We start from the raw sequence: 27,953 nt of genomic DNA on the forward strand, positions 1-27,953 counted from the left end.
CGTACCATAATCATCTTCGGGCAACGAACACAGAAGTAGCATCGCCTTGTCTTCATCCTCAACTATAATATCAACATTGGCCATATCTGAAAGTAGCTTAGTGAAATTGTTGACATGCTCCCTGATGGAAACCCCTCTCTTCATCTTGAACTGGTAAAATCTCTTCTTCAAGTGAAGCCGATTCTCAATGCTCTTCGTAAGATATTTCTCATTGAGTGTTTCCCACATCTTCTTCGCCGACGTCTCGTTCATAACATCATAAATAAGATCCGGCGTCAAGCATGACCTAATAACACCACAAGCTCTACTGTTCATCTTTCTCCAAACCTTATCCTCCAACTCAGCGGGTTTCTCTTTTAACTCAAGAGTCTCCTCCAAATTCTGTGCATCCAAAGCATCCATCACCTGACACCTCCACAATCCAAAATTGATCTTGCCATCGAACTTCGGAACATCAATCTTCGTGTTATTGATGCTCAGACTCTGTATCGCCTTTGTTAGAGACGAACCTGACGTGCTTGCATCTCCCATGTTGTCGATCTAGCTCTGATACCAATTGTTGTGCGCGGCGGAAGCTTTCTAGGGCAACACGAACAATAACTCGAACTAAACCACAAACAATATGCAAACCACAATCACAGCAAGAACACACAATTTACGTGGTTCGGCAAGTTGCCTACGTCCACGGGGCAAGGAGGGGGGAGTTCTTTCTACTAGAAATCAAGAGAATACAAATAGGGTTACAAATCTCTCAGACCAAACCCTAAAACAAAGCTCTAGATCTCTCAAAGCTCTCTCACAATTGGATGCAATGATTCTCTCTCTTTGGCTGCTCAAATTCGTCCAACCTCTACCCTAAACAAACAGGTTTAGGTATATATAGAACTTACAAAACGAATCGGGTCGAAAACCTGAAAGCCCAGCCCAAAACAGCGTCGGTCGACCGGACCGGTCGACCGCGATCAATTCCGGTCGACCGGCCCGGTCGACCGACCAGCTCTCAGTAGAAAACCCAAACTCCAGAGAACCCCTCGGTCGACCGCACCGGTCGACCGACCACCTTCCTGACGCACAGTAAGCTTTGTGCACGAATGCGGTCGACCGGACCGGTCGACCGCCGCCTGCTATCTTCTTGTCCTGTGGATCCCATAACTTGAAGCCTTTGACTCCATCTCTAAATCCCACAAAGACTGCTTTCCTCGCTCTCGGATTTAATTTACCATCACTGACATGATAATAAGCTGGACACCCGAATATCCGAAGCGACTCATAGTCACTAGCCTCCGAACCAAACCAACGCTCCAAAGGAGTCTTCCCGTCTATCGCAGTGCACGGCAACCTGTTCACAAGATGGCTCGCATAAACCAACGCCTCGGCCCAAAAAGATCTAGGCAATCCACTCTGCGTCATCATACACCGCACCTTCTCCAGCAAGGTACGGTTCAATCTCTCAGCCACCCCGTTCTGTTGCGGTGTCTCTCGAACTGTGAAGTGTCTTCTAATGCCGTGATCCCGGCAAAACTGCAGAAACGGATCACTCTTGTACTCTCCACCGTTATCTGAACGTAGAGTCTTCACCTTTCTACCTGTCTGCAGCTCCACTTTCTTTTTCCACTCCACAAAAATATCCAGGACCTGATGTTTATGCTTCATCGGGTATACCCAATTCCTCCTGGAATAATCATCAATGAAAGTGACAAAATAGTTGGCCCCACCAAGAGATGTGTTCTTGGAAGGACCCCAAACGTCCGTGTGAATATAATCCAATGTACCTTGGGTGTTATGAACAGCGGTGCCGAACTTCACTCTAGTCTTCTTCCCAAGTACACAATGCTCACACAATTCCATCTTGCAGGTCTTAGCACCTTTCAATAGCCCCTGTTTAGCCAATGACTGTAGGGACTTATCTCCTGTGTGTCCAAGTCTCATGTGCCATAAGGTGGTAGTGTCCTCCTCTGTAGTGATAGAAGCTGCCAGACCCCCTGTAACTGTCTTGCCCTTCAAGTAGTATAGGTAGTTTTCCCTGACACCTCGCATCACCACCATAGAACCCTTCGTGACCTTCACTGTAGCATCCTCTAAGATCACTCGATATCCTGCTGCCTCCAAAGTCCCAAGAGAAATGATGTTCTTCGTCAACTGCGGCACGAACCTCACTTCCTTCAATTCCCTCACTACACCATCATGCATCCTGATCCGGACTGAACCAATACCACCAATAGGGCATACGTGATCATTACCCATAAGCACGACATCCCCTCTTTCCAGCTCCTCAAAGCTAGAAAACCACTCCCTCTTAGGGCAGATGTGATATGTAGCTCCCGAATCCATCATCCACTCCGTGGAATCCGCATAGCAAACCGACGGTAAAGCAGGGCATGAATAGCCTGAAGAATCTGAATCTGAATGCTCACCAATAGCTTTTGCAACATTCACTTCTGAAGCTTGTGCAGCTTTCCCCTTATTCTTTCCGGCTTTTTCTTTCCACTTTGGGCAGTCAATCTTCCAATGTCCTTCTTCTTTACAATACCGACATTGATTTCTACCAACACTCTTATAGGCACTCCTATTCTTTGACTTTGAGCGGTTGAACTGACGACGGTTTGGATCTCGGCCTCGAACTGCTAACGCATCTCCCGATGCCTTCTCGGAGGGTTCACCATCACTCTTCCTCAACTCATAGTTCACCAAAGCTGAGGTCACCTCCTTGTAGCTAACTGTAGTTCTTCCATTGATCATAGTGAGAACGAACGTACCATAATCATCTTCGGGCAACGAACACAGAAGTAGCATCGCCTTGTCTTCATCCTCAACTATAATATCAACATTGGCCATATCTGAAAGTAGCTTAGTGAAATTGTTGACATGCTCCCTGATGGAAACCCCTCTCTTCATCTTGAACTGGTAAAATCTCTTCTTCAAGTGAAGCCGATTCTCAATGCTCTTCGTAAGATATTTCTCATTGAGTGTTTCCCACATCTTCTTCGCCGACGTCTCGTTCATAACATCATAAATAAGATCCGGCGTCAAGCATGACCTAATAACACCACAAGCTCTACTGTTCATCTTTCTCCAAACCTTATCCTCCAACTCAGCGGGTTTCTCTTTTAACTCAAGAGTCTCCTCCAAATTCTGTGCATCCAAAGCATCCATCACCTGACACCTCCACAATCCAAAATTGATCTTGCCATCGAACTTCGGAACATCAATCTTCGTGTTATTGATGCTCAGACTCTGTATCGCCTTTGTTAGAGACGAACCTGACGTGCTTGCATCTCCCATGTTGTCGATCTAGCTCTGATACCAATTGTTGTGCGCGGCGGAAGCTTTCTAGGGCAACACGAACAATAACTCGAACTAAACCACAAACAATATGCAAACCACAATCACAGCAAGAACACATAATTTACGTGGTTCGGCAAGTTGCCTACGTCCACGGGGCAAGGAGGGGGGCTTCTTTCTACTAGAAATCGAGAGAATACAAATAGGGTTACAAATCTCTCAGACCAAACCCTAAAACAAAGCTCTAGATCTCTCAAAGCTCTCTTACAATTGGATGCAATGATTCTCTCTCTTTGGCTGCTCAAATTCGTCCCTGAGGTTACCCTAACAAATCAGGTTTAGGGTATTTATAGATTACAAAACGAAACGGGTCAAAAAACTGGAAAAACTGATATTCGCTTCGTCAGTCGACCGGCCCGGTCGACAGCGATCAATTCCGGTCGACCGGCCCGGTCGACCGATCACCATCCAGCAGAAGCCCCAAAAATCCAGAGAGACCGTCGGTCGACCGCACCGGTCGACCGAATCATCTGCGGTCGACCGGGCCGGTCGACCGACCTCCTTCCAGACGCACAGGAAACCTTGTGCACGAATGCGGTCGACCGGACCGGTCGACCGCCGCCTGGTTTGACTGATTCTTCTGAGTTTCTGTAATTTCTTCATTACTTGCTGTAATCTAAAAAGAAAAATTAATGACTAATAATAGAATGTCTTCCGTCGATTAGATTATCTTCGATCATCTCATCTTCAATTGAGTTGAGAGGGTTAATATATCGTTACGTACCATCAAAAGTGATAGAAAAGATATAAAGGTCAGAAAAATGAAAGAAGATAAAGTTTTATTTTATGGTGGGCACCTCTAAAAGTTTTGATCACATAAAAAGGTGAAAATGAAAAAAGAAATCATTAGCTAGATCCAAATGCTAGGGCTTTTTTCTTTAAATAATAAGAAATTCATCCCGCAAAATTTGATATGTGAACAGAACTTTTTTCTTCCAAAGGGGAAATTCTTTAGAATACCATTTTTTTTTTTTTTGGTGCTGTTTTGCTGTTTTTTCATCAGACGAAAAACTTATCAAGATCATTTTTATTAATCATATAGTCGGATTATCATATATAGCTTAATATGGAAGTAAACCGTAGCAAATAAAAAGTTAACAAGTATTCATTTTGTCAGGGAAAAATTTTTAAAGCTCCAGAAGTACTGGATGTTAATTGTTTTTTGTTTCACTTCGGAAGCAAATAGGAAGATCTGAAGAAAGAGACGTGAAGTTTCTTGATAAATCCTATATGAGTTTTGTACAACATCATCACTACATAGAATTGCAGTATTTGTGCTCAAAGAGAAAATATAAAACAAAAAGATAAAATCAATGCGCATCTGTAGCTCTGCTCAGAATTTTTTTTTTTTTTCGGTGAACAGATCTTCCCAAGCGTGGGCCATTGCTTTTGTTTTCTGAAAAAGAACCGTAATCAGATTATCTCCAATTCAATCAGAGCGCAAATAAAATCCACCCTGAAAAGTGAAATACTACTCTCTTCTCATGATAATGGATGGATCTTATCATTTAGTTCATATGGACAATTTTCTCAGTCTCTTGAGATTCAATGACCACAAACTACTTCCTTAGGAACAAATAGAAACGAACAAACCAACCAAAAAATTGGATTTTATAAACTCAATTAAAAGAAACATGATTTCACGATGGTGTGGAAGTTCAATATACAATGATTTCTCATACATACACAAAAGCTTAATGACTGTAACCGAGCACAATTACACAAACATACATGGGGCCATTAACAACCATACTCAATCGTCATCCATTTCTCAAGTTGTCTTTTGCTGAAGATCTCATTAGCATCAATTAGAGTCCAAGTTTTCAGCTTCAATTCCATGATTTTTCTTTAGTTTCGCCACAAGGACCCACATATTAGCTAGCTCATTCTCCAGGAAAGCTTCTTTCTGTTTCGACTCCTCAACTTTTTTATGTAGCTCAGCTTCTCTCAGCTCCTTCTCTCTGAGAGCAGCTTCAAGCAACAACTCTCTCTCGTGAGAAATTGCATTTACTTCTCTCTTGGTTTCTTGCCGTCTAATTTGGCCATCTCTTCTACTAGGTTTTGGTATGTTGCTTGTTCTTCTCTGTGAATTTCTCAACGATGTTAACTCTGTAACCAACCTCTCGTTGTCTTTCATGAGCTTGGTGACTTCTTCCGATAAGGCTTTCAACTCGACACCCGCAGCAGAAGCCAGCCCTTTGGCATATGTGCTCTCCTCCATTAGTTTCTGGTTTTGGGTCTCAAGTTGGCTTTTAGATTCTGTGAGTTGAGCTACTCTTAGCTTCAGTTCTTCAATCTCAGATGCCTTAAGATAAAATTCCAATGTGGACATGTAACTGAAGAAAATGAAAGAAAGGTATCTATGACATGATACAGGTATGAACAGCATAAATTCATCATTATGCCTTATTTTTATCATTAGAAGTCAACTTATGGAGCACTGTTCCAAAGGAAAACAAGACTTTACAATTTTGTGACAACCTTGTACCAAATCTGCTTGCTGCATTTCAAGCAAAACAATCATGAAGAAGTGAGGATGTATGCTTAAAACCTTTATTAAAGTATATTTGCTGCATTTCAAGCAAAACAATCATGAAGAAGTGAGGATGTATGCTTAAAACCTTTATTAAAGTATATTTGCAGACCTTTGGTCAAGCATTAAACTTTCAAGTGAGGATGTATGCTTAAAACCTTTATTAAAGTATATTTGCAGACCTTTGGTCAAGCATTAAACTTTCGAGGTGATAGAGGTGAGCATTTTTCACTAGCAAGACCTCAACAAAACATTGCCAAGAGGAAAAGACTAAAATCATGTCACAGACTCACGAGATGTATCCTACACGTCTCATCAGATCACCAATGAACCCTTTTTGCCTAGATCCATTCCCAAGTCCTAGTCACACACCCATTCTCCATCATATTTACTCCAAGAAACTGAACTTATCTGTTTCTTTAGCATACAAGCAACTAAAAAGCGATCTTTTCAGCAAATTTTGATTGACTACTGTGCATGTAATGTTGCGTCATCACTCAGTGGTAATTCAATCATACAAGTATTTCGCAATACCGACTAAGCAATCCTAATATTAGTGTAAATTTCAGATCTTCCTCTATAGTAGGATGATCAAAAAGACATGAAGGAATATAATTTGCAACTACAAAGTAAGATCCATAAGAGGTATTAGTAGGATGATCAAAAAGACATGAAGGAATATAATTTGCAACTACAAAGTAAGATCCATAAGAGGTATCCTCAAGGATTGTGCAACATGTATAACACTAGCTAAAAACAATGAACCAGAAGCTATGGAAGTTTGTATCTCATTTTCCCAACGGGCTAATGCATTCCCTTGCTATCAACATGAGAACTTTCATCTTCTTTCTTTGTGCTACTATGGGTAGCATTAGAATATAAATGCACCACATAATGCCAAGCTACTAAGAAAATTTGTTATTCATAGTTTTTATAAACGTGCAAAAGTACAGTTATTAGTCATCATCTATGTTACCCCGACACGGTATTTTTGGTCCCGTACCCGTGTTGGGTACGTTTTGGGTGCGGATCCGCACCCAAACGGCAAGGACACGGCGATTTCACACAAACTCATAAAAATAAAGCTAAAGAAGGGATCTTTATACCTTCTTCTCGCCCAAAAAGTTCATGATCTCGATGCTGCACGTGACTGATCGCCGTCCTGATCGCGGCCATCGTCTTCCTCGATCAGAACCAAGCGTCGACCTTGAGCTTGCGCCCCCTCGACGAGTTGGAAGTCCAGGTTAAGGTCTGCGGGTGAGCTTACCGCGGGGTCCCTCGACCTCGATGATCTTGGCGTTGACCCTAACCTTGACTCGCTCGGCGATGTCCATCGTCTGAGAAGACTTGTTGAGGGTTTGGGGAGGGGGGAGTGAGTGAGGAGAGAGAGAGAGAGGCAGATCTAGGGTTAGGGTTTGGGGAATGAGGTTGGAGGCGGTGAGATTTAGCGTTTATATATAGTTAGGGTTTTGATTGGAGGAGACTGGTGGTTTGGGCCGGTCTAAAGTGGGCCTTATGTTGGCTTGGTTCGGTCCACTTGTAATGAGCTGGAGCTCGTGAGCAGACTTAAGTTGGCTGAGCTCAACCAATTCTATTAATAGTGGGCCTTAAGTTGGCTGAATTTGTGAGTAGACTTTAAAAGGCTTGGGCCGGTCTACTTTTCAAGAGAATGGGCTGCCACAATCAAACTTGTTTGGGTCTACAATTACCAATTTACCATTCATTATAATGATTATTACCATTCATTTTCATCTAAAGTGAATTATTTTATATATATACAGCCGTGTCCCCGTATCCTACTTTTTACAAATTTGTCGTGTCCCGTACCCGTACCCGTACCAGTACACGTACCCGTATCTATGCAACATAGGTCATCATACTACCAGTTATTAGGCAATTTGTCCTCTGATAGCATGCACCAGTATCTATAAAGGAGTAAATCTCATATAGTTCCACCATCTATAGGTTCAGTGCTACGTAGGTTACCCGGACACTTCATACGGGCTCCTGTATCCGCAGCCAACATTTCTCATATCCATGTCTGTATACGACATTCTTTGACACCTCTCAAATATATACATACATTTATATGATCGTGTACTCAATTATATATACATGTATTACTTTAAAACACTCGTGATACACTTCTTGGATGTATATCTTACACGTCACCTCCGATTTCTGCAACTCATTGGACTCACCTCAGGTTTGTTTCAGCCATACCATGTTCATAAGTATGATTTTAAAGGGTAGTTTGGTATCTAAGACAGAAACAAGAAGTTTTTCAATTTATAATCTACTCAATAAAGGAAACATAAAAATGTTATAGGATTTTAGTTCTCATAATATGTGAATGAACGAAAAACAAAATCATTCTCATATAAATTACTAATTTCAATATGTATGTATATAGCCATGTCCTCGTGCCCTACAGTTCACAAATTTCCTGTGTCCCATATCCACACCCGTGTCCGTGTCCACACCCGCACGTGTGCAACATAGAGCGCTGCGATGGATAACACTAGGATATAAATGCGCCACATAATGCCAAGCTACTATGAGAATTCATTATTCATAGTTCTTATTAACGTGCAACACTACAGTTATTAGTCATCATACTACCAGTTATTTGGCAATTTATCCTCTGATAGCATGCAAGTGTATCTATAAAAGGGTAAATTTCATATAGCTCCCTCATATATGCCTTAGTAGCACTTGGCCCCCCTCAACTCAATTATTAGCATTTGTTCTCACTTGGGTTGGCCACCAACTTGACAGCAAGTTGCTCTCAATCATCAACCCCAGGAGGTAAGTGCTGATAAATGACTTGTGGGTGAGAAGTTCAATTGAACATATAGATGAGAACTATGCTAGTACATGAAGGCTATGACAACATAAAGACTGGCTCCTCTAATATTAATTTCGCACATAGCAACAAGCCTCGCAACAATTAACTCAAATTTTCAACCTGAGTTACTGCAGCTATGGCTGTAATTGCCATAAACAAGCATCATTAACGACACATGAGATGTAGAAACTACGTTTATAGGAAAAACAAATGATGATATCATCTGGATAGAAAATAACAATAAAACTACAGAAGTGTATGTTGGACAAATGATGATACCATCTAGATAGAAAATAACAATAAACTATAGAAATATATGTTGGACGTCAATAGGACTCACCATGTGTGCATGTTGCAGCAACTCTGCAGTATCTTGTGATGATACTCCTTCATTTTCTTGCATATGCTGTGGTTCAGCATTTGCTAGTCTGGAATTTTTTGTATCTAGAGCCTGTGCAAGATGCAGATTGAGGGAAGTAATTGTTTCCTGTAACTCTCTGCATTCACATATCTGGGAAAGACAAAGATACTTCGGTATCAGTACAAGGCATTAACTACTAACTAGTACTAATACTACAAGCAAAAAAACTGGCTCTGACCTTTTGTTGCAGTTGATCTTGGATGACTCTATTATCTGCAGTTTTGACCTGGGCACAATAACACAATACTGTCTTTGAACTTTAACATTTTAAATAAATTTCGATTGCAGCTCAATATTTTGAATTTGCAGCTCAATATTTTAAATAAATTTCGATTGCAGCACAATAACACAATACCTTTCCCATTAATATCATATTTCTTTGATTGCAGCTCAATATTTTGAATTTGCAGTTGGACATTAGATGAAGAACCAACAGATAGCGTCTTCTATATGGTATAATCTAAAATTCCAATCTACTGATAATTGCCAGAACTTTCCTTGCCAGTGTTTCATCAGCTAATGACCAGCTACAGCAGAAATATATCGATGAACTGTTTGCACAATTCTTTTTCTCGATCCTGTAAGGACCGCGTGTATTTGAACAAATTTGGACTTGGAGAGACTTTAGCTGGAATTTGTCAGAAGCAGTTTGGATATAGCTGCAATCTATTTTCTCTCTCAGTGTACCCAACAACAAGCTAAGCGATGAACTGTCATTTGATGTTGCACTATTTACATCTATGGAGTTTCCAATTGCTAATGGTTCCCTGCTGTTTACTTTTATTGGATAACTTTTAACTTGTGTTCCTTCTCCCCAAAAGTCTTCAGAAGCTCATCTTCGCACATAACTTTTGCAGATTGAGTTTTCTCCATAACTAGGATGGCCTCAGCTACCATTTCATCTCTTGAAGATTTCCACATGGCTGTGATACTAGACTCTGAAATCAAAGGTAAACCATTTATTGCTCCAGAAATATTTGCACGAGAACAATTCTGAATAAACTTTTTAGTAGCATCCACTTTCACCGTCTGAGTTGTAGGAATGGACACAGTCTCATTATTTGCAGGATAATGACACTCAATTCCCAATTGAGATTGAATTCTTAATTTCAACTTTGCCATCTTAGGCTTCTCTCCATGCACAAGTATAACATGTTGAGGGGAGAGAAATCCTATGAGATCCATAATCCCCTTGCTATCTGTATGAGGACTAAAAGACAACTGATGAATTTGGCAACGAACATCAATTTGTGTGTCCTTGTCCAAGTTAATCTTAGTCGGTTTACCAGACATTAATTTATGCCCGATGGTGCCAGCAACACAATAGCCAGGGAGCGTCACAAGGTTCAGTTCAGATGGGGCCCACTGTTTAAATACCTCGAGAGAAAATCCACCACTGATCATCCCAGGTGTTGCAAATAAAACACATGGCCCAGGTGCATTTATCATAGTACGTTCAAACTGGCAAACATGCTTAAAATCAAATGTATTACGTGTAACATAAGTGTCTTTAATTTTCTGGCTTGTCCAACTGATAAGCATTTTATAATACATATTAGCTTGTAGTGTCAAACCAGCTGAAAAGTATATAGGAACCTTCAAATTCATGCGTTCCCAATAATCATCCAACAATAAACAGAGCTCCTGTGCTCTTCCAAGAGCAAAAGTTGGTATCAGAACTTTGCCTCCTCGAGCAACACATTTGTGAACAGCCAACAAAAACTCCCTTTCTCTAGCATATTTTGAATCTCGTATAGTTGTAGCATATGTGGATTCTGTTATAAGGAGGTCCAACTGTAAGCGGTCAATTTGAGCAGCACCGAGATGTCTATCAGGTGTCATATTATAATCCCCAGTATAAACCATTGCATTTACCCCAACCTTTGCATAAATCATTGCAGCTCCAAGAACATGACCTGCATAATACGCACGAATCTGAAGATCTTTATCGACTTGCACTGTTTGCTTCAAGTCCAATGGTGTAACTTTCTTCATGCATTCAACTATATGATCATAAGTAAATTGCTCCTCTTCTCCTCTTCGATCTACCATAACTTTCCGATAGTCCTCCAACATCAAAGGGGCCAAAGCCTTTGTTGGATATGTCATGTATACGGGACCATTATATCCACATACCTCTGTAAAGTAAGGAAGAGCTCCAACATGATCGAGATGGAAGTGAGTGATAATTATGCATGTGAGAGCAGAATTGAAGTCTCCAGTTTTTGAGATGAGAGAGAAGTCGGGGTATCTTTGGTGATCATGGTGACCCATGTGCATTCCACAGTCAAACATTATTCTCTTCCCTCCAATAGAGACAACAACACAGCTCTTTCCCACTTCCTGTCCTGCACCTAGAACAAGACATTCAATCGCCATGGATAGACTTCTACCTAAACACCCTTAAAATTGTCTCTGCATGGAAATAAAAGAGGATGGAGGGCGATTAGATAAGAATATAGTTGATATTACAAAGAAGATTGAAAAATAGAAGTATTATACACAAGAATCCTGTATCATCATCGAAAACACATGACAGTATCAAGAAACACTTCGGGTATCTTAACCAGGGGTGATGTACATGATGCAGGGTGGTGTCCAGCTTTGTTGCATGGGTACTGGCACTGATACAGATACGGATGTGGGTACAAGTACCGAACATGGCAAATTTATTAAAAGTACGGTACAGGGAAACAACTATGTATACATCGAAAATTAATAATTTAAGCGAGATCAGTATTGTTTTTCTTTTACATGTTATGAGAAATTGAGAATCATAACTTCTATAACATTTTTTATGTTTATGTTATTATGCATTATATAATTTAGTGTTTTAAATTAGAACATGTATTGTAAAATTGAACATACATCTAAGTAATTATGTGCACATATTCAAGGAGTGTTGGCTATGGGTAAGGTAAAGGTTAGGTGCAAGTATGGCTTCATGATAGAAGTGTCAATGCGACACAGGTGTCAAGTGACACCACCGTATATGATAAACTTACATAACATATGTTAATTTGTGACCAGTCCTATATGATAAAAGGAAAAATAAAGGTTAATATATGACTAATTAAAAATGACACCAATAAAAAAACAATCGCCCATGTAGGGGTTAACAATAATTGTAGTAGTCAAATTGAAAATGGTGTTTTTAGCAGTATTTTAACACTCCATCTAGATGGAAAAAAATTGTATGTTCGGTGATTAGTATCCATACCTAAAGCATTACTATGTTTACTTTTGAAAAGTGATAGATTAAACCAACATATTCAATCATTTGCAAGGAAAGGATCACGGTATGGTGTTATTTTCTTACTTTATTTTGGTAAAATGTTCAAATTAAGTTGTATGTAAATTTGTTCTTAGTTTATACACACTAATCATAGTATCCTTATTACTATGTTGTGTTGTGTTGTGGAAATAACTAAATATATATCGCCTACACTCATCCATCAGAAAAGAGCGACTACGATCCCTCAACCTCAGATCACAAGTGAAAGTTGGTGGATATTGAAGGAGAAGACAAGAAGAAGTAAAATGGCGATGTTGAAGCAAGCAAAAGAAGGATAAGAGTGAGACGACGGTCGTGGAACTTGAAGATGCCAGCAAAACCAAGAGGCAGCGTGTTGATGATGCAAGTGTCAATTGATTGGGTAATTTCTTGATGTGAACTTTTTCATTTCAGCTCTTTTGACTGGATTTTTTTTTATGTTCGTATTTGATTTTGAATCAAGGTTTCATTTGTTGTTAGTCTATCTGGGTAATTGGAATATGCATCTGTTGAGTGTTTGATCCATCAAGTTTAGATTTTTTTTTAATGATTTCTAAGGATTTGATGCACATCTTAGTATGTTGGTTCCAACTTTTGGACTGGAAATGTTTGCCTCTTATTCTGAAAGGACAATCATGCATTAAGATGCTAACATTAATTTTTACAACCCACATGTTAGCTAGGGATGATCAACATAAGACGCATTATGAAGATTGATTTGTAGATTTATTTAGTAGACAACCCAATAGGAAAGGAGGCTGAAATAAAGTAACAGTGGTGAAAGTACAGTTTCTATCAGTAAGAAGTCGAGGAATCCAGGCCAGATGATCCATTCTAGATTCTTGACTTCTGGGGAACAATGTCATGAAACAATAACTGGACTGAGGATACAATGCCACTCAATATATACAAAAAGGAAAATGGTAAAAGGGCAAATAAGGATTTCCATACTCTTGTGCCATTTAGCTTATGACCTAGATGAATCATAATCACTCGTCATTAATTTCACTTGCCACGGAGAAAAACAATGAGCCGGATTAGGTAGTAAAGATGAGAGTTCACCTCTGATAATTAAATGAAGCTGATTGAAATTACAGATCCGCAAGGGATGAGATCAGATTTCGTGCAAAATTATCTGCCAGAGGGATAAAGAAGTAATCTTTAGCAATTAGTATAAATTAAAAATAAAGAATAATGGTAACTTTTAAGCTTAACTTACATTTTGATGACTCGAGAGGGAAGACAGTCGAGGGAGGAGTAAACGACGATCTTCGAGGGACGACGAGCTTCAAGGGACGACGATCTTCGAGGGAGGAGTCGACGACGAGCTTCAAAGAGGAGTCGACCACGAGATTCGAGGGACGACGAGCTTCGACGGTGGAGTGAACGACAAGCTTCGAGGGAGAACGGTGAAAACCCTAGCTCTAGAATCCACTTGGAGTCGGATCTGAAGGAGGAGAGAGGAGAGAGGAGCCGATGTAAAAACTGATGATAGAAGCGAAGGAGGAAAGTGAAAACCCTAACCTAGGACCCACTCTTACATATTTATATGGATAGCATTTGTAAATTAAAATTTATATAAGTAATATTTGTAATAAGTTCAATTAATATGACTACCGAATCGAACGGTTAATAAAACTATCAAAGATATATTTGGTTAAATTCTATTAAAAAGTTATCGAATCGAATGGTTAATGAACTACCGAATCGAACATACCTTTGGTTATATTCTATTCATTTATAAGCCAAACCCTAAAAATTATTTGTTTAGTACTAAATGAACTATCGAATCAAACTTGATCGAATATCTGGACGAATAATAACCGAATTATTTATTAATTATTCGGTTCACTTACATCACTATACTTCACATCTAAAGCAGAATACTTTATTTTGGTAACATGTTCAATATTTGCAGAAAATCTTTTAGAAACTGTGCTTTGCACGTGTCTAAATACTAATAAGATATAAATGTTTTGAGTGAAAAAATTGGGCGAAATCCTCCCACCAATTTTTTTTTTTTTTTACAATATGTGCAAAACATTCTTAACATCAAACATTTATGGATGTCATCGTTAAAGGTACACAATATTTTACTAGTGATCATTATATTTTATTTTCGTGTGTGTATGTGTTTGTCTATATATATACATCATACTATACTTCTTTTAAAAATACGCGTTTGGAAAAAAATTTCTTGGTTAATATTAGAACTATCTACCAAGTTAGGATAGTATAACTAATCGTAATTAGAGTCCAAACCCAATCATGCTTCTCAACTGATTAGAGTCATCACGAACTCAACAAATATATCATTATGTGCCATCAAAAGTGATAGAAAAGATATAAAGGTCAGAAAAAGGAAAGAAGATGGTTTTATTTTATTGTGGAGGGCACTTCTAAAAAGTTTGATCACATAAAAAGGTGAAAATTAAAAAAGGAATCATTAAATAATAAGAAACTCATCCCGCAAATTTTTGATCCAAATGCTAGGTCTTTTTTCTTTAAATAATAAAAAAACTCATACCGCAAAAATTTGATACGTGAACAGAATTGTTTTTTTTCTTCTAAAGGAGAAATTCTTTAGGATACCATCTTTTATTTAAAACAATGAATGAAGTAGATTATTCCAATCTAGCAGGCTGTATAGATAATTTACTTAATCATTCTTTCTTGTTGTTTCATGTTAATTCAAGTTTTTGTGGAGTTATCCATAGACATTACAAGCAAGCTCTGTTTATAGTGACGAAGGAAAGAACTCTCTAATAATCTCGTTTGCTGAGCCACGTACACGAGAGACACGTGAAGGCGCGTGCGGGCAAGGGACTTCCATAGTTCACCAGAGGTAAGTTGTCTGGTTTTTTTCTCAGAAAAAAACCTTGATTAGAATAATATAATGGATAATCTAGACGTGATCTGATCTCAGTTGCTTGTTTGTATTTACAAAAAAAAAAATTTGTAGCAATTATATATACTGCAGTTACAGCAGTCATGTAATGGAACTAATGACATGCACTAATCATTTATTTATTTGTTGTTTTTTCTTCAGACGAAAAACTTATCAAGATCATTTGTATTAATCATATAGTTGGATTATCATATATAGCTGAATATGGAAGTAAACCGTAGTAAATAAAAAGTAAACAGGTATATATTTTGTCAGGGGGAAAAATTATAAAGCTCCTGAAGTACTGGATGTTAATTGTTTTTGTTTCACTTCAGAAGAAAATAGGAAGATCTGAAGAAACAGACGTGAAGTTTCTTGATAAACCCTATATGAGTCCTGTATAACATCATCACTACATAGAATTGCAGTATTTGTCCTCAAAGAGAAAATATAAAACAAAAAGATAAAAGCAATGCACATCTGTAGCTCTGTTCAGAAAATTATGTTTTTTTTTGGTGAACGGATCTTCTTCATAATTTTTTTTTGGGTGAACAGATCTTCCTCAGGGGACGAACATCGCAAGTCTGGGTCATTGCTTTTGTTTTCTGAAAAAGAACCATAATCAGATTATCTCCAATTCAATCAGAGCACAAATAAAATCCACTCTGAAAAGTGAAATACAACTCTCTTCTCATGATAATAGATGGATCTTATCATTTAGTTCATATGGGCAATTTTCTCAGTCTCTTGAGATTCAATGACCACAAACTACTTCCTTAGGAACAAATAGAAACGAACAAACCAACCAAAAAATGGATTTTATAAACTCAATTAAAAGAAACCTGATTTCACAATGGTGTGGAAGTTCAATATACAATGATTTCTCATACATACACAAAAGCTTAATGACTGTAACCGAGCACAATTACACAAACATACATGGGGCCATTAACAACCATACTCAATCGTCATCCATTTCTCAAGTTGTCTTTTGCTGAAGATCTCATTAGCATCAATTAGAGTCCAAGTTTTCAGCTTCAATTCCATGATTTTTCTTTAGTTTCGCCACAAGGACCCACATATTAGCTAGCTCATTCTCCAGGAAAGCTTCTTTCTGTTTCGACTCCTCAACTTTTTTATGTAGCTCAGCTTCTCTCAGCTCCTTCTCTCTGAGAGCAGCTTCAAGCAACAACTCTCTCTCGTGAGAAATTGCATTTACTTCTCTCTTGGTTTCTTGCCGTCTAATTTGGCCATCTCTTCTACTAGGTTTTGGTATGTTGCTTGTTCTTCTCTGTGAATTTCTGAACGATGTTAACTCTGTAACCAACCTCTCGTTGTCTTTCATGAGCTTGGTGACTTCTTCTGATAAGGCTTTCAACTCGACACCCGCAGCAGAAGCCAGACCTTTGGCATATGTGCTCTCCTCCATTAGTTTCTGGTTTTGGGTCTCAAGTTGGCTTTTAGATTCTGTGAGTTGAGCTACTCTTAGCTTCAGTTCTTCAATCTCAGATGCCTGTAAGATAAAATTCCAATGTGGACATGTAACCGAAGAAAATGAAAGAAAGGTATCTATGACATGATACAGGTATGAACAGCATAAATTCATCATTAAGCCTTATTTTTATCATAAGAAGTCAACTTATGGAGCACTGTTCCAAAGGAAAACAAGACTTCACAATTTCATGACAACCTTGTACCAAATCTGCATGCTGCATTTCAAGCAAAACAATCATGAAGAAGTGAGGATGTATGCTTAAAACCTTTATTAAAGTATATTTGCAGACCTTTGGTCAAGCATTAAACTTTTGTGGTGATAGAGAGGTGAGCATTTCACTAGCAAGACATCAACAAAACATTGCCAAGAGGAAAAGACTAAAATCATATCACAGACTCACAAGATGTATCCTACACGTCTCATCAGATCACCAATGAACCCTTTTTGCCTAGATCCATTCCCAAGTCCTAGTCACACACCCATTCTCCATCATATTTACTCCAAGAAACTGAACTTATATGTTTCTTGAGCATACAAGCAACTAAAAAGCGATCTTTTCAGCAAATTTTGATTGACTACTGTGCATGTAATGTTGCGTCATCACTCAGTGGTAATTCAATCATACAAGTATTTCGCAATACCGACTAAGCAATCCTAATATTAGTGTAAATTTTCAGATCTTCCTCCTTTAGTAGGATGATCAAAAAGACATGAAGGAATATAATTTGCAACTACAAAGTAAGATCCATAAGAGGTATCCTCAAGGATTGTGCAACATGTATAACACTAGCTAAAAACAATGAACCAGAAGCTATGGAAGCTTGTATCTGGTTTTCCCAACGGGCTAATGCATTCCCTTGCTATCAACATGAGAACTTTCAGCTTCTTTCTTTGTGCTACTATGGGTAGCATTTACCCATAAGAATATAAATGCACCACATAATGGCAAGCTACTAAGAAAATTTGTTATTCATGGTTTTTATAAACGTGCAAAAGTACAGTTATTAGTCATCATACTACCAGTTATAAGGCAATTTGTCCTCTGATAGCATGCACCAGTATCTATAAAGGAGTAAATCTCATATAGTTCCACCATCTATAGGTTCAGTGCTATGTAGGTTACCCGGACACTTCATACGGGCTCCTGTATCCGTAGCCAACATTTCTCATATCCATGTCTGTATACGACATTCTTTGGACACCTCTCAAATATATACATACATTTATATGATCATGTACTCAATTATATATACATGTATTACTTTAAAACACTCGTGATACACTTCTTGGATGTATATCTTACACTTCACCTCGTATAAATGCGCACATAATGCCAAGCTACTATGAGAATTCATTATTCATAGTTCTTATTAACGTGTAACACTACAGTTATTAGTCATCATAATACCAGTTATTTGGCAACTTATCCTCTGACAGCATGCAAGTGTATCTATAAAAGGGTAAATTTCATATAGCTCCCTCGTATATGCCTTAGTAGCACTTGGCCCCCCTGGCCCCCCTCAACTCAATTATTAGCATTTGTTCTCACTTGGGTTGGCCACCAACTTGACAGCAAGTTGCTCTCGATCATCAACCCCAGGAGTGGTAAGTGCTAATAAATGACTTGTGGGTGAGAAGTGCAATCGAACATATAGATGAGAACTATGCTAGTACATGAAGGCTATGACAACATAAAGACTGGCTACTCTAAAATTAATTTCGCACATAGCAACACGCCTCGCAACAATTAACTCAATTTTCAACCTAAGTTACTGCAGCTATGGCTGTAATGCCATAAACAAGCATCATTAACGACACATGAGATGTAGAAACTACGTTTATAGGAAAAACAAATTATATCATCTGGATAGAAAATAACAATAAAACTACAGAAGTATATGTTGGACAAATGATGATACCATCTAGATAGAAAATAACAATAAACTATAGAAATATATGTTGGACGTCAATAGGACTCACCATGTGTGCATGTTGCAGCAACTCTGTAGTACCTTGTGATGATATTCCTTTATTTTCTTGCATATGCTGTGGTTCAGCATTTGCTAGTCTGGAATTTTTTGTATCTAGAGCCTGTGCAAGCTGCAAATTGAGGGAAGTAATTGTTTCCTGTAACTCTCTGCATTCACATATCTGGGAAAGACAAACATACTTCGGCATCAGTACAAGGCATTAACTACTAACTAGTACTAATACTACAAGCAAAAAAACTGGCTCTGACCTTTTGTTGCAGTTGATCTTGGATGACTCTATTATCTGCAGTTTTGACCTGGGCACAATAACAGAATACTGTCTTTGAACTTTAACATTTTAAATAAAATTCGAGAAGGCAAATATAGGTATTTAGAAGAAATTTTATCCACAGAATAAAACGAACTCGTTATCTTTAGTAAAAATAAATACAAGACAACAATTCCTGGTAATTATAGATATAGATATTTAAGAAAAAAAATCATATAAAAGTTCATACCTCGAGCTCGAATGATTTTTCATTCAATTGTTCTAATATTTCGGCATAAGACTGCAATAAAACAATACTGATCAGTGATATTGAAAGCAACAAGCAAGAGTCTCCGAGATTAACAAGGCCTTACTGGTGAAAGTCCTAATTTTTCCATGTCATTTTGAGATGAGATTGACTCAGCCATCTGCTTCTCTAAAGAAGCTATCTGTTGGTTCTTCATCTTTATCTCATCTTTGACCTTTCTAATGTCCAACTGCAAATTCAAAATATTGAGCTGCAATTAAAGAAAAAGGATATTAATGGGAAAGGATTCAAGATCTGAGAGATTTACCTGGATTTGTTCCTTGTTAGGGCTATTCACTGCCTCATCTGAAAGACGCTTTAAAACACTTGAGTGAAGTGCTACTTCTCCAGATAAAATCTTTACTTGCTCTCTTAGTAAATCAACATGGTCAATGGTTTTCATGCTAGTCTGGCATCAGAGTCATAAAAATTAACTCACTATAAAATGATACGACACAATAAACCAAAACAGCAGCTATGTGTGAGGAATTCTAATAAACATGCAAAAGAGAGATGCTACATATTTCATTTCATTCCTCCATTCAAACCAAGAACAGTCAAACAATCTCCTTTGATGGTGAACACATGAGAAAAAAAGAGAATGTTAATGTTTACAGACTTATTAGCTCCCACAGTTCCATCCAGAGAATGTAAACTACTGTACACTGAAAATTATATGGGCATAATCTTGACCAGCAACAAGATAATTTCCCGCTTTAGTGCACCACTGACACTGCTGATGCTGGGCTTTGTTCGACAAGCAATCTCGCAGGTTCCTAAGCGGAAAAGATGGATCAAAGTTTTTGATCGTGCAACATTCTTTGGGACAATTATGTGATATAATGGTCCTCAAAGAAAAAGACATGATATACAGTGTCCAGGACAATATGGCAGTTGCTGACATGATAGAATTATTCATGATACATAGGGTGAAACAAACAATTCCTTATAAACATAAGAGCAAACACGCATGGAAGTAAATATCAGAAGTTAATCTTCAAATGTTCAAATGGGCATAATACTGGTTCTACAAACACGGACTTCAAGTCATAAGAATAAGGGGTTGTGCACACCCTACTTATCCCATTTTAATAATATGTGCATCATGAATATTTACAAATCGACCCATCTTTCTAAGACATGCTGCATAAGAATACTTCATCTAAGTAATTCTTTTTAATAAAACTGAAGATTTATACACTACAACCAATAAGAAAATTGGCTAATTATGCTAGGCAATTAGTGAAAAAAATGCACATTGCTACTGATAAAGAATAAATACTCAATTATCAAATAACTAGTCATGTGGGATACATTACCATCAAATTGTTGGCTTTATTTACAAAATAAATATATTAACTTGGGAAAACATGTCACAACCCCGGCTAAGATCTAGTTAAGTTAAAGAGATTCGTAGTGATTTCCTCAGTTACACCACATTCTAAAAAAATAACGTTTTGATGTTAACTCCATTCATCTGTAGAATACTCAGATTTGGACTGCATAGTGATTTTTGCTCTAGCATCCATCTGTTTTTATGTGGATCATAAATCTTCATGCAAAAAAGTTATTAACACAGAATCTGTCTCTGCATGGAAGTATACAAGAAATATTCATACCAGAGGTGTTTCCTGGAGAGAAAGATTGCTTGGATGCACTCCATCATGGTCCACATCCAAGAGAGAATGGACATGAATATTCTCTGGATCTATGGAATTGGAAATTCTCGTCTCTATAGGAAATTTAGTGCTCCCTGCTTGAGGAGTTGAAGGTGCTGTTAATGATTTCGTCCCACTTGATTTATCGCCATCGGAACTTGTCAGAGTTGTCAAACCGCTTTCTCGTTTCTGACGAGACATAAAACATAAAGTTACATAAATGATAGGATTTAAAAGTACATTGTTTGAAAGCAATATGAACGTTCAATTACAAAGTTCCTTGAGAGAGTTTTCGAGTGGATACATATATTTCAAAAAATTATCAAGATTTCTTACGAGAACCTTCAATCTTTTTCCTGCCTGAAATATATCTTGTAGCTACTTCTCAGTGTTGTACTTGATGCATATGAATGGGACAGATATAAAAACAGAAGAAAACGGATAAAAAGATTACGGATGTAATTATAAATCATTAACTTGGAAATAGCACGAAAAAGATTAGATGCGGTTGCGGGTTGAACCTTCATAATGGGAACTGGGTTCAATGGCTCTATTTTGGGCTCTTAGATTCCACAGAAGCTGCTAAAGTTTTTTTAATAGACGACAGTATAGAGAGGATGAGGTGTTTCTCTGAGGTGTGTTTGATGGAAAAAGTCAGAATATAGAGAAAGCAGGCAAAAAGCCTACAAGAAACAAAATCCTAAATCCAAGGAGTCAAATTATCCGTGTCATAGCAATTTGTAGGATTGCCAAATTCACAGTAGCACAGTGTAGATGTCTAATTATAGAAGGCAGTAATAAGTGATCGCACACCTGCTTTAAATCAAAACCAGCATGTATACAATTCTGTCACATTTCCCATGAAAAGCACAAAGCTAGTTTGCAAGTCAACTCTTCTTATATTATGACCATAATCAAGCTTGTCTTTGTGTCCTTAATAATTACAATCATGTGTTTCCAATTAAATTGGGTGATGTATGGCCATGTAGATAACCACCTTATGTTTCCAGTGAGTTTGGCCAATAATATAGTAACCATAACAGCTGCATTACCTGAACATGAGAGTCACACAAGCTAATAGGGGTATCCCAATGCATTTGCACTGCACACATATGTACAGCTTAACCCCTAACAAGAAGATATAGAAGCAAATGCTTCACGTTCAAATTCATGATAAACAAACCATTAGAAAATCCACTGCCATCAAGTTTGAAGAACTTTATTTGAAGTGCTCTAACAAAAATATAAATATTGAAGTTCTTTTGTCTATATGCATCAGGAATGAGATAACCAGAAGTAGCTTGTTTCTAATATCAACAATTTGGGAATACCATTGAAAATCCAGATTTTATACTTTGATATCTTTTTGCACAAGAATTTTGTTGGCACAGAAACATCAGAGACCATAGATCTTAAACAGCTTGTAAATCTCTTCTTGTGGCTGCTTGATGCACTAGAAGAAAAGCTTAAAATCTTGGATTTGATTTTAATCACTTCAAATGATGTGGACTAACTTGAATGGAATGAATTTTCTGTTTCAATTGCCTAGGATTCACACTCCGTATGAATTTCCTATCATGAAAATAGCAACAAAGTTTTACCTCTAACGGGTCAACATTATACAACTAGTATGCATGAAGCTCTTTGTTTTCACAGATCTCTTTGTCTCTAACTATATTCTTTAATGCTATCTGGGTATACACAATGCGATTAACAATCATAAGCATGTAATCAACACCATGCAGTCAACCACTAATCAACATAAATCAAATGAGTTCTTCCAATGATCTTTGTACATATGATATCCTCCAGAAACATAAGAAATTAATTCAAATCTGTGGAAAGCACTTAATAAAGAAAAAAAGTTAAAGTGATGTGTAAAATATGCCATGGTCACTATGACATCAGGGAACATTTACCCGTAACTTAAACCAATTTAGCAGGCCATGCTTTCGGTTCCTTTTCTCCTCTTTACAACCATCATCCATGGTTTCACCATACCCTTCCACTGGACTAAAAACATCGCTGTGTTCACTCTCCAACGTCATATCACGTCTTCTATATGGGAGATAAGCAAGCTGCATAATTGCAAAATTTCTTATTGTAAGAAAGTTTTCAAATTAATTCAGATAAATTGGATAAATTAAATTTATGTATAAATTTGAGAAAATGTTATGCTTCAAATGTTATATGAATAGTTATAAATTGCAAAACCTCCTCTTCACCGAATGAATGCCTTCTCCTGGGACCAGGGCGTTGAGCAAATCTTGGGGACTGTGTAGCTTTTGTAGACACCAAAATTAATTTGGTCAATCGTTGTATCCTTCCCAGCAAAGCAGCTTTAGCTTCTTCTTCTTGCTCTAGTCTTGACTGCAACTTCACATGGCCATCCTCAAGCTTTTCAGATGCCAACATACTCATGTCAGAATTATAGGCAGTAAAACATACTCATGTCAGAATTACATGCGGTAATCATAGATTACAAATTAAAGTAACAGGTTAGCTGAAGATATTTCTACCATACTTAAGAATTTGGCGAAACAAAAGATAACCCAACATATGTGAATATATTCTTTAGAACGCATCTAAATCAATTCTTTAAAATGCAAGAACTTGTATCGGAAAAATGCAACACATTAATGGAACAATGCCACTTTATCTGCCAAGGAAAGAAGGGATATTGATGGTTTTATGACTGCTTCACAAGCACTTTTGCTACTGGGGGAAAAAATATGCCCCAAGATGGAAGTTAAGAGGAGCTATCCAAGAATCATCCACTGTAAAGAACACCATGGAAAAAGTCTAGGGGCTAAATTACAAGATCCATTTCTCAGTCAATTTTATCTATATGGGGAAATGTTTACAGAGCTCAATGTCTATGCACCAAGAATGATATGTTCACAATGCCCACTCATTAAAAAATAGATAAACATGGAATATGAAAATTGTAAATAATTAACACCTCTAATCGAGAATAAGAAAAAATAATGCTTACCTTTTGCTTTAAGAGGACAATGTCATCTCCTCCTATATCTTTCAAAGGACCGACAGTCAAAATGCCCCGCTTTAGGTGTTCTAGTTCTTCCTTCAAACTGCGAATCTCATTTTGATACTTCTTAATCAAGGACCTTTCATCAATAATCTGCACAAATCAGTCTACTAAGAAAATTGACAACCTTCACTCATGAAAAAAGCACGTAGCCAGGAATAAAATTGAAATATAGTACAAGCTCCTCTTTTGCAGCACATTTTCCGCTAAAATTCAAGAAATCATTTCAACTTCCAAAGAAATGTAACTAAGAAACAAAAACTCCTTTCTGGTGAAAATTTTCAACCAAAATCATAAAAATATGATATCAAGTTAAAAGGACCTTATTTTGGGATGCTTGAATCTCAATGTGTTTTGCACGGTGTGCAAACTTTAAGGTATTATGTGTTTCTTCCGTATTGCTTGACGCTGGAGTAACTGTGCAAATGAGCTGCATAAGAATAAACACATGTGAAGAATTAAAAAGCTTCATTAATATAGCAAATAATATTTTCAACTATGGTGGGTCAAAATATTTTAAAAAAAGAAACGGTCTTTAGTTTCCCCTGCAACTTGAAAGAAATAAACATACTGAAACACGGCCTTGACCGCTCAAGGAGGATTGAAGGAGCCGGGTTAATTTGGAATCCCTGTATGGAACATGTGTAGCTTTTCCATCAGTCAGTTTGGCAATAACCTGAAAATTCAAGGAAATACATTAAATTAGACCAGTGAACAAAAGGAAATTGACCTAGTGGGAAAACTCACAATAGATGATCAAAAGAAATTTATAAACAGACAGGTGAAAAAAATCAAAGGCAATAGAAGCAGCACAAAACTAGAGAAATATTAAGATTGATCCCGAAGGTAATGTTTTGAAAGATGCCTACTCAGTGAAGTGCTCACTCTTATAGTATGCCAACTAGTATGGAAAATATTCAAATATGTTAATTCAAACAAAGAGATGCAGGGGTACCATATAAAGATGCAAACTAATTGAACGTGTACTTGCACGTGGAGAAAAGGAAAGAAAAATTCAATTGTCTAGTACATGGTAGCAGGCATGTCAATTGTCTAAATCCAAAAACGAGGAAACATCTGTATACTTTTTTTTAAATGTAGTGTATACTTGGCTCATGTAATCCTATCTACTGCTCACTCTCCCTGTATCATAAGAATCTTAATTTAGGAAAATGGTCAGTGGAATAACTAGCTTTTGTCAGATGGGGCGCAACATAATTCATTATACATACTTGATACTTCTAAGAGAAAACTAGGGTCACATGGACATGGCAATTCTTTGTCAGTGTAAATGTCCAGCATTCCATAGGTCTCAAGGTGAGGAAAATTCAGCAAACCCTCACCCTTCAAACATGGGTTAAACCTAAGCTAACATCAATGTATTGGTACAGACCAAAATGTCAAAAAATTTGGCCAAACCACTACTAGTTAGCTAATCCCGTTAAAAGCGTTAAAAGGGTATATTGCAAAATATAATTCAGAACAACAAACTAGTCAGGTTTCAGCTACTGAACTTTTAAAGTTTGAACCTTGGATTGGAGCCTTAAAGCAAATTATGTGTTTTACGTATGTTTTTTGTGTTTTAAAGGCAGGTGCAAAAGTCAAGTGCCGAGCACCTAGGCGACTAGTCGGCAGTTAGGTTTCAAGATTTCATTGGGTACTTCGCTTCCTAAATGCTAAACATAACCAATAATTTTTTTACATTATAAGTCGTTCTCAAGTTCATAATCATAAGCAAGATTCACAAGCTATTCTACTAAAAATGCAATAGGAAGGTATAATGAAAATTAAGAAATTACATGTAAAGAATAAGTACATTGCCAATATGGTTTCCTTTGGTATTGTGATGACCAAAAGTTATACAAATCTCATTTGTTTATCTAAACATTCCTCGCCACCAATCCCACTGATGAGAATGCACATATATTTAATTTTTTATGGAGAGGTATCCATTTAAGGGGAAGACAGTAACCAACTTCGGACAGCAGTGTCAAAAGATGATAAGGTTAAAGTGCAGTTTTTCCTTATAGAATAAAAAGGCTGAAGAGTTTTACAGCACTTGGGTTTAGGACCTACATTCCCAGGCTGTTACTCTTCAAAGGATGTTCTCATACCCCTCAGAAGGTTGCCAATATTAGATAGTAAAAGATGGCATAAGGCTATCTAACCAGAGTAACTGCATATTTAGGATGGCGATTGATAATTGGGACACAAAAAGCATCCTATGATATATGATAATAATATGATAGAATCAGTCACCACTTCTAATAATACATGTACTCTTATTGTATTGCATAATAGAACTTTTTTTGGATAGGAGGAGAAGGCATAGGGTTTTTTTATTTATCATTATATAAGTAGGAGTGTAGGACACCCTTTGCTATCCAACACACAAGCAGGACATCATTGTGTAGATTTTTTCCCTTTGAAGAAAGAATTATTTCAACTAATGATGACCTAAATTATTATCTTGGATAATTCAAGAAAACATTTCGTATTCCACCTACCATCTTAATCTATCCTTCTTAAGCTATGTGGCGTTATGCAAAATTTTGAAAAGATTTGTGATACAAACTCCTCAACCAAACACTAAGAGTTCCAAAGTTAAGGGAACTGTACAAGTTCAAAAACATACAATATCACGCTAATCGATTGCATTCTTAAGAAAATTACAAATTTATTAAATGTATAGTTATAAGGCCTCACCGTTCCAAGAGTTAACAGGCTTTTGTTGATGTAGGCTCCTTCTTTCCTACGTACACCAGTAGTTTCAGCCCTCGAGCTCTCTGAACCTGCCAGATCGATGAGGTTCTGCAGATATAAGTAGATGCAAAATGGTATAAGAAATCAATGAATGATATTCTTTCATATGCTGAAAACGTGAGGCGGTGGTACATAAATGGCAATCAGCATTACTATCAGCATAAGTTAGTAACACATTCGCCATGAAAAACACGGGTAGAAGTGATTAGATAGTCAAAAGTAAAGCATTATGGAGGACTTACAAGCTGGGAAAGGTTAACTGCTTCACCTTCACTATATTCACCACAGGGGCTACTTTCTATTGTCTGTTCAAATGCATCAAACAGCAAAATATGAGTAAAAACTATATATTTAAATATTCTACCAGTTAAAACTCAATCATCAAGAACAATCCATTTGCATATGTATGGTTCAACACATTGGACTAAAGAAATTAAAGAACAAAACATGGAATCAAGTCAGGTTTTTAAAACATGGGTTTTCTTCTGGTTAAATAACCGTGTTATTAATGTTAAGTTGTACAATCTGCTCCAGGTCAAACATAAAACTCACTCTCCTGATATGGATGTAACACATCCATAATATATGTGTCATTGACTTGTCCTGTCGAACGTTTATGGAATAAAGCAGATATCAATAGCATATATGTACATGTTTGTTTTGCGCATTGGCAGATGGTGGACTGTAGAAGAATGCATGTAAATAAGTAATGCCGGGTTTGCTGCACTCCTATGTTCCCCAGAAAAAGGTCATAAACAGTAACTGTTACTCCAACCTTTTCCTTGTCAAAGTGAACCATGGGAAACCATTATCATCAGCGCTATAGGATTTCATGTACTTCTGATTTCACTTTACTTGTAACAATCAAAGAAGTAAACTAACAGAACTCTCTGATTTCATTTACCATGCTGCCGCTTCCTATAACAATCCAAGAAAATTTGGTGGTGGGGAGATGATGAAGGAGAATAATAAAGGCGCTTGTTTCTTTTTCTTTTTTTTTTATTTTTTTTTCTTTTTTTGGTGGGGGGGGGTGGGTTGAATTCAGCTCATTGTCTACATTGGAACCTGCCACACGCCCTGTGGGGATGAATAAGTCCAGAGTCTGGGCTGAAGATTAATTTTTACACTATTGATCATT

At 37.4% G+C, this 27,953-nt stretch overlaps 3 protein-coding genes across 7 annotated transcripts in view; all 3 read right to left on the reverse strand.

The window, feature by feature from the left end:
* The window catches only part of LOC109846415 (kinesin-like protein KIN-7D, chloroplastic), a 33,567-nt gene continuing 10,536 nt past the window's right edge, over positions 4,923–27,953 (reverse strand). The window contains exons 10-23 of one of the 4 annotated variants that reach the window (XM_020415655.1): positions 27,058–27,120; positions 26,759–26,863; positions 24,624–24,728; positions 24,375–24,482; positions 23,999–24,145; positions 23,218–23,400; positions 22,923–23,081; positions 20,965–21,192; positions 19,614–19,754; positions 19,413–19,535; positions 19,289–19,339; positions 19,040–19,087; positions 18,781–18,951; positions 4,923–5,647 (exon numbers count right to left, since the gene is read on the reverse strand). In XM_020415655.1, the coding sequence (XP_020271244.1) occupies positions 5,147–5,647; positions 18,781–18,951; positions 19,040–19,087; positions 19,289–19,339; positions 19,413–19,535; positions 19,614–19,754; positions 20,965–21,192; positions 22,923–23,081; positions 23,218–23,400; positions 23,999–24,145; positions 24,375–24,482; positions 24,624–24,728; positions 26,759–26,863; positions 27,058–27,120 (2,133 nt within the window). In that variant the 3' untranslated portion in view covers positions 4,923–5,146. Of the gene's footprint in view, positions 5,648–16,104; positions 16,819–18,780; positions 18,952–19,039; positions 19,108–19,288; positions 19,340–19,412; positions 19,536–19,613; positions 19,755–20,964; positions 21,193–22,922; positions 23,082–23,217; positions 23,401–23,998; positions 24,146–24,374; positions 24,483–24,623; positions 24,729–26,758; positions 26,864–27,057; positions 27,121–27,953 lie in introns of those variants that run through there. The other 3 variants (XR_002248494.1, XM_020415656.1, XR_002248495.1) reach the window with 3 other exon arrangements.
* LOC109846417 (kinesin-like protein KIN-7D, chloroplastic) lies at positions 5,753–9,778 on the reverse strand. The gene is made up of 4 exons (XM_020415659.1): positions 9,500–9,778; positions 9,323–9,370; positions 9,064–9,234; positions 5,753–5,842 (listed from the first exon to the last, which is right to left on the reverse strand). The coding sequence occupies exons 1-4, from the start codon at positions 9,560–9,562 to the stop codon at positions 5,768–5,770; spliced, it is 357 nt and encodes a 118-aa protein (XP_020271248.1). The 5' UTR covers positions 9,563–9,778; the 3' UTR covers positions 5,753–5,767.
* LOC109846416 (cleavage and polyadenylation specificity factor subunit 3-II) lies at positions 9,923–13,922 on the reverse strand. 2 transcript variants are annotated; one of them, XM_020415657.1, is made up of 3 exons: positions 13,638–13,922; positions 13,481–13,553; positions 9,923–11,559 (listed from the first exon to the last, which is right to left on the reverse strand). In XM_020415657.1, the coding sequence occupies exon 3, from the start codon at positions 11,521–11,523 to the stop codon at positions 9,925–9,927; it is 1,599 nt and encodes a 532-aa protein (XP_020271246.1). In that variant the 5' UTR covers positions 11,524–11,559; positions 13,481–13,553; positions 13,638–13,922; the 3' UTR covers positions 9,923–9,924. The 2 variants fall into 2 exon arrangements, with proteins under 2 accessions (XP_020271246.1, XP_020271247.1); XM_020415658.1 differs by lacking the exon at positions 13,481–13,553.

This window comes from Asparagus officinalis, chromosome 6 (genome assembly GCF_001876935.1).
Source record: "Asparagus officinalis chromosome 6, Aspof.V1, whole genome shotgun sequence".
Lineage (NCBI taxonomy): Eukaryota > Viridiplantae > Streptophyta > Magnoliopsida > Asparagales > Asparagaceae > Asparagus > Asparagus officinalis.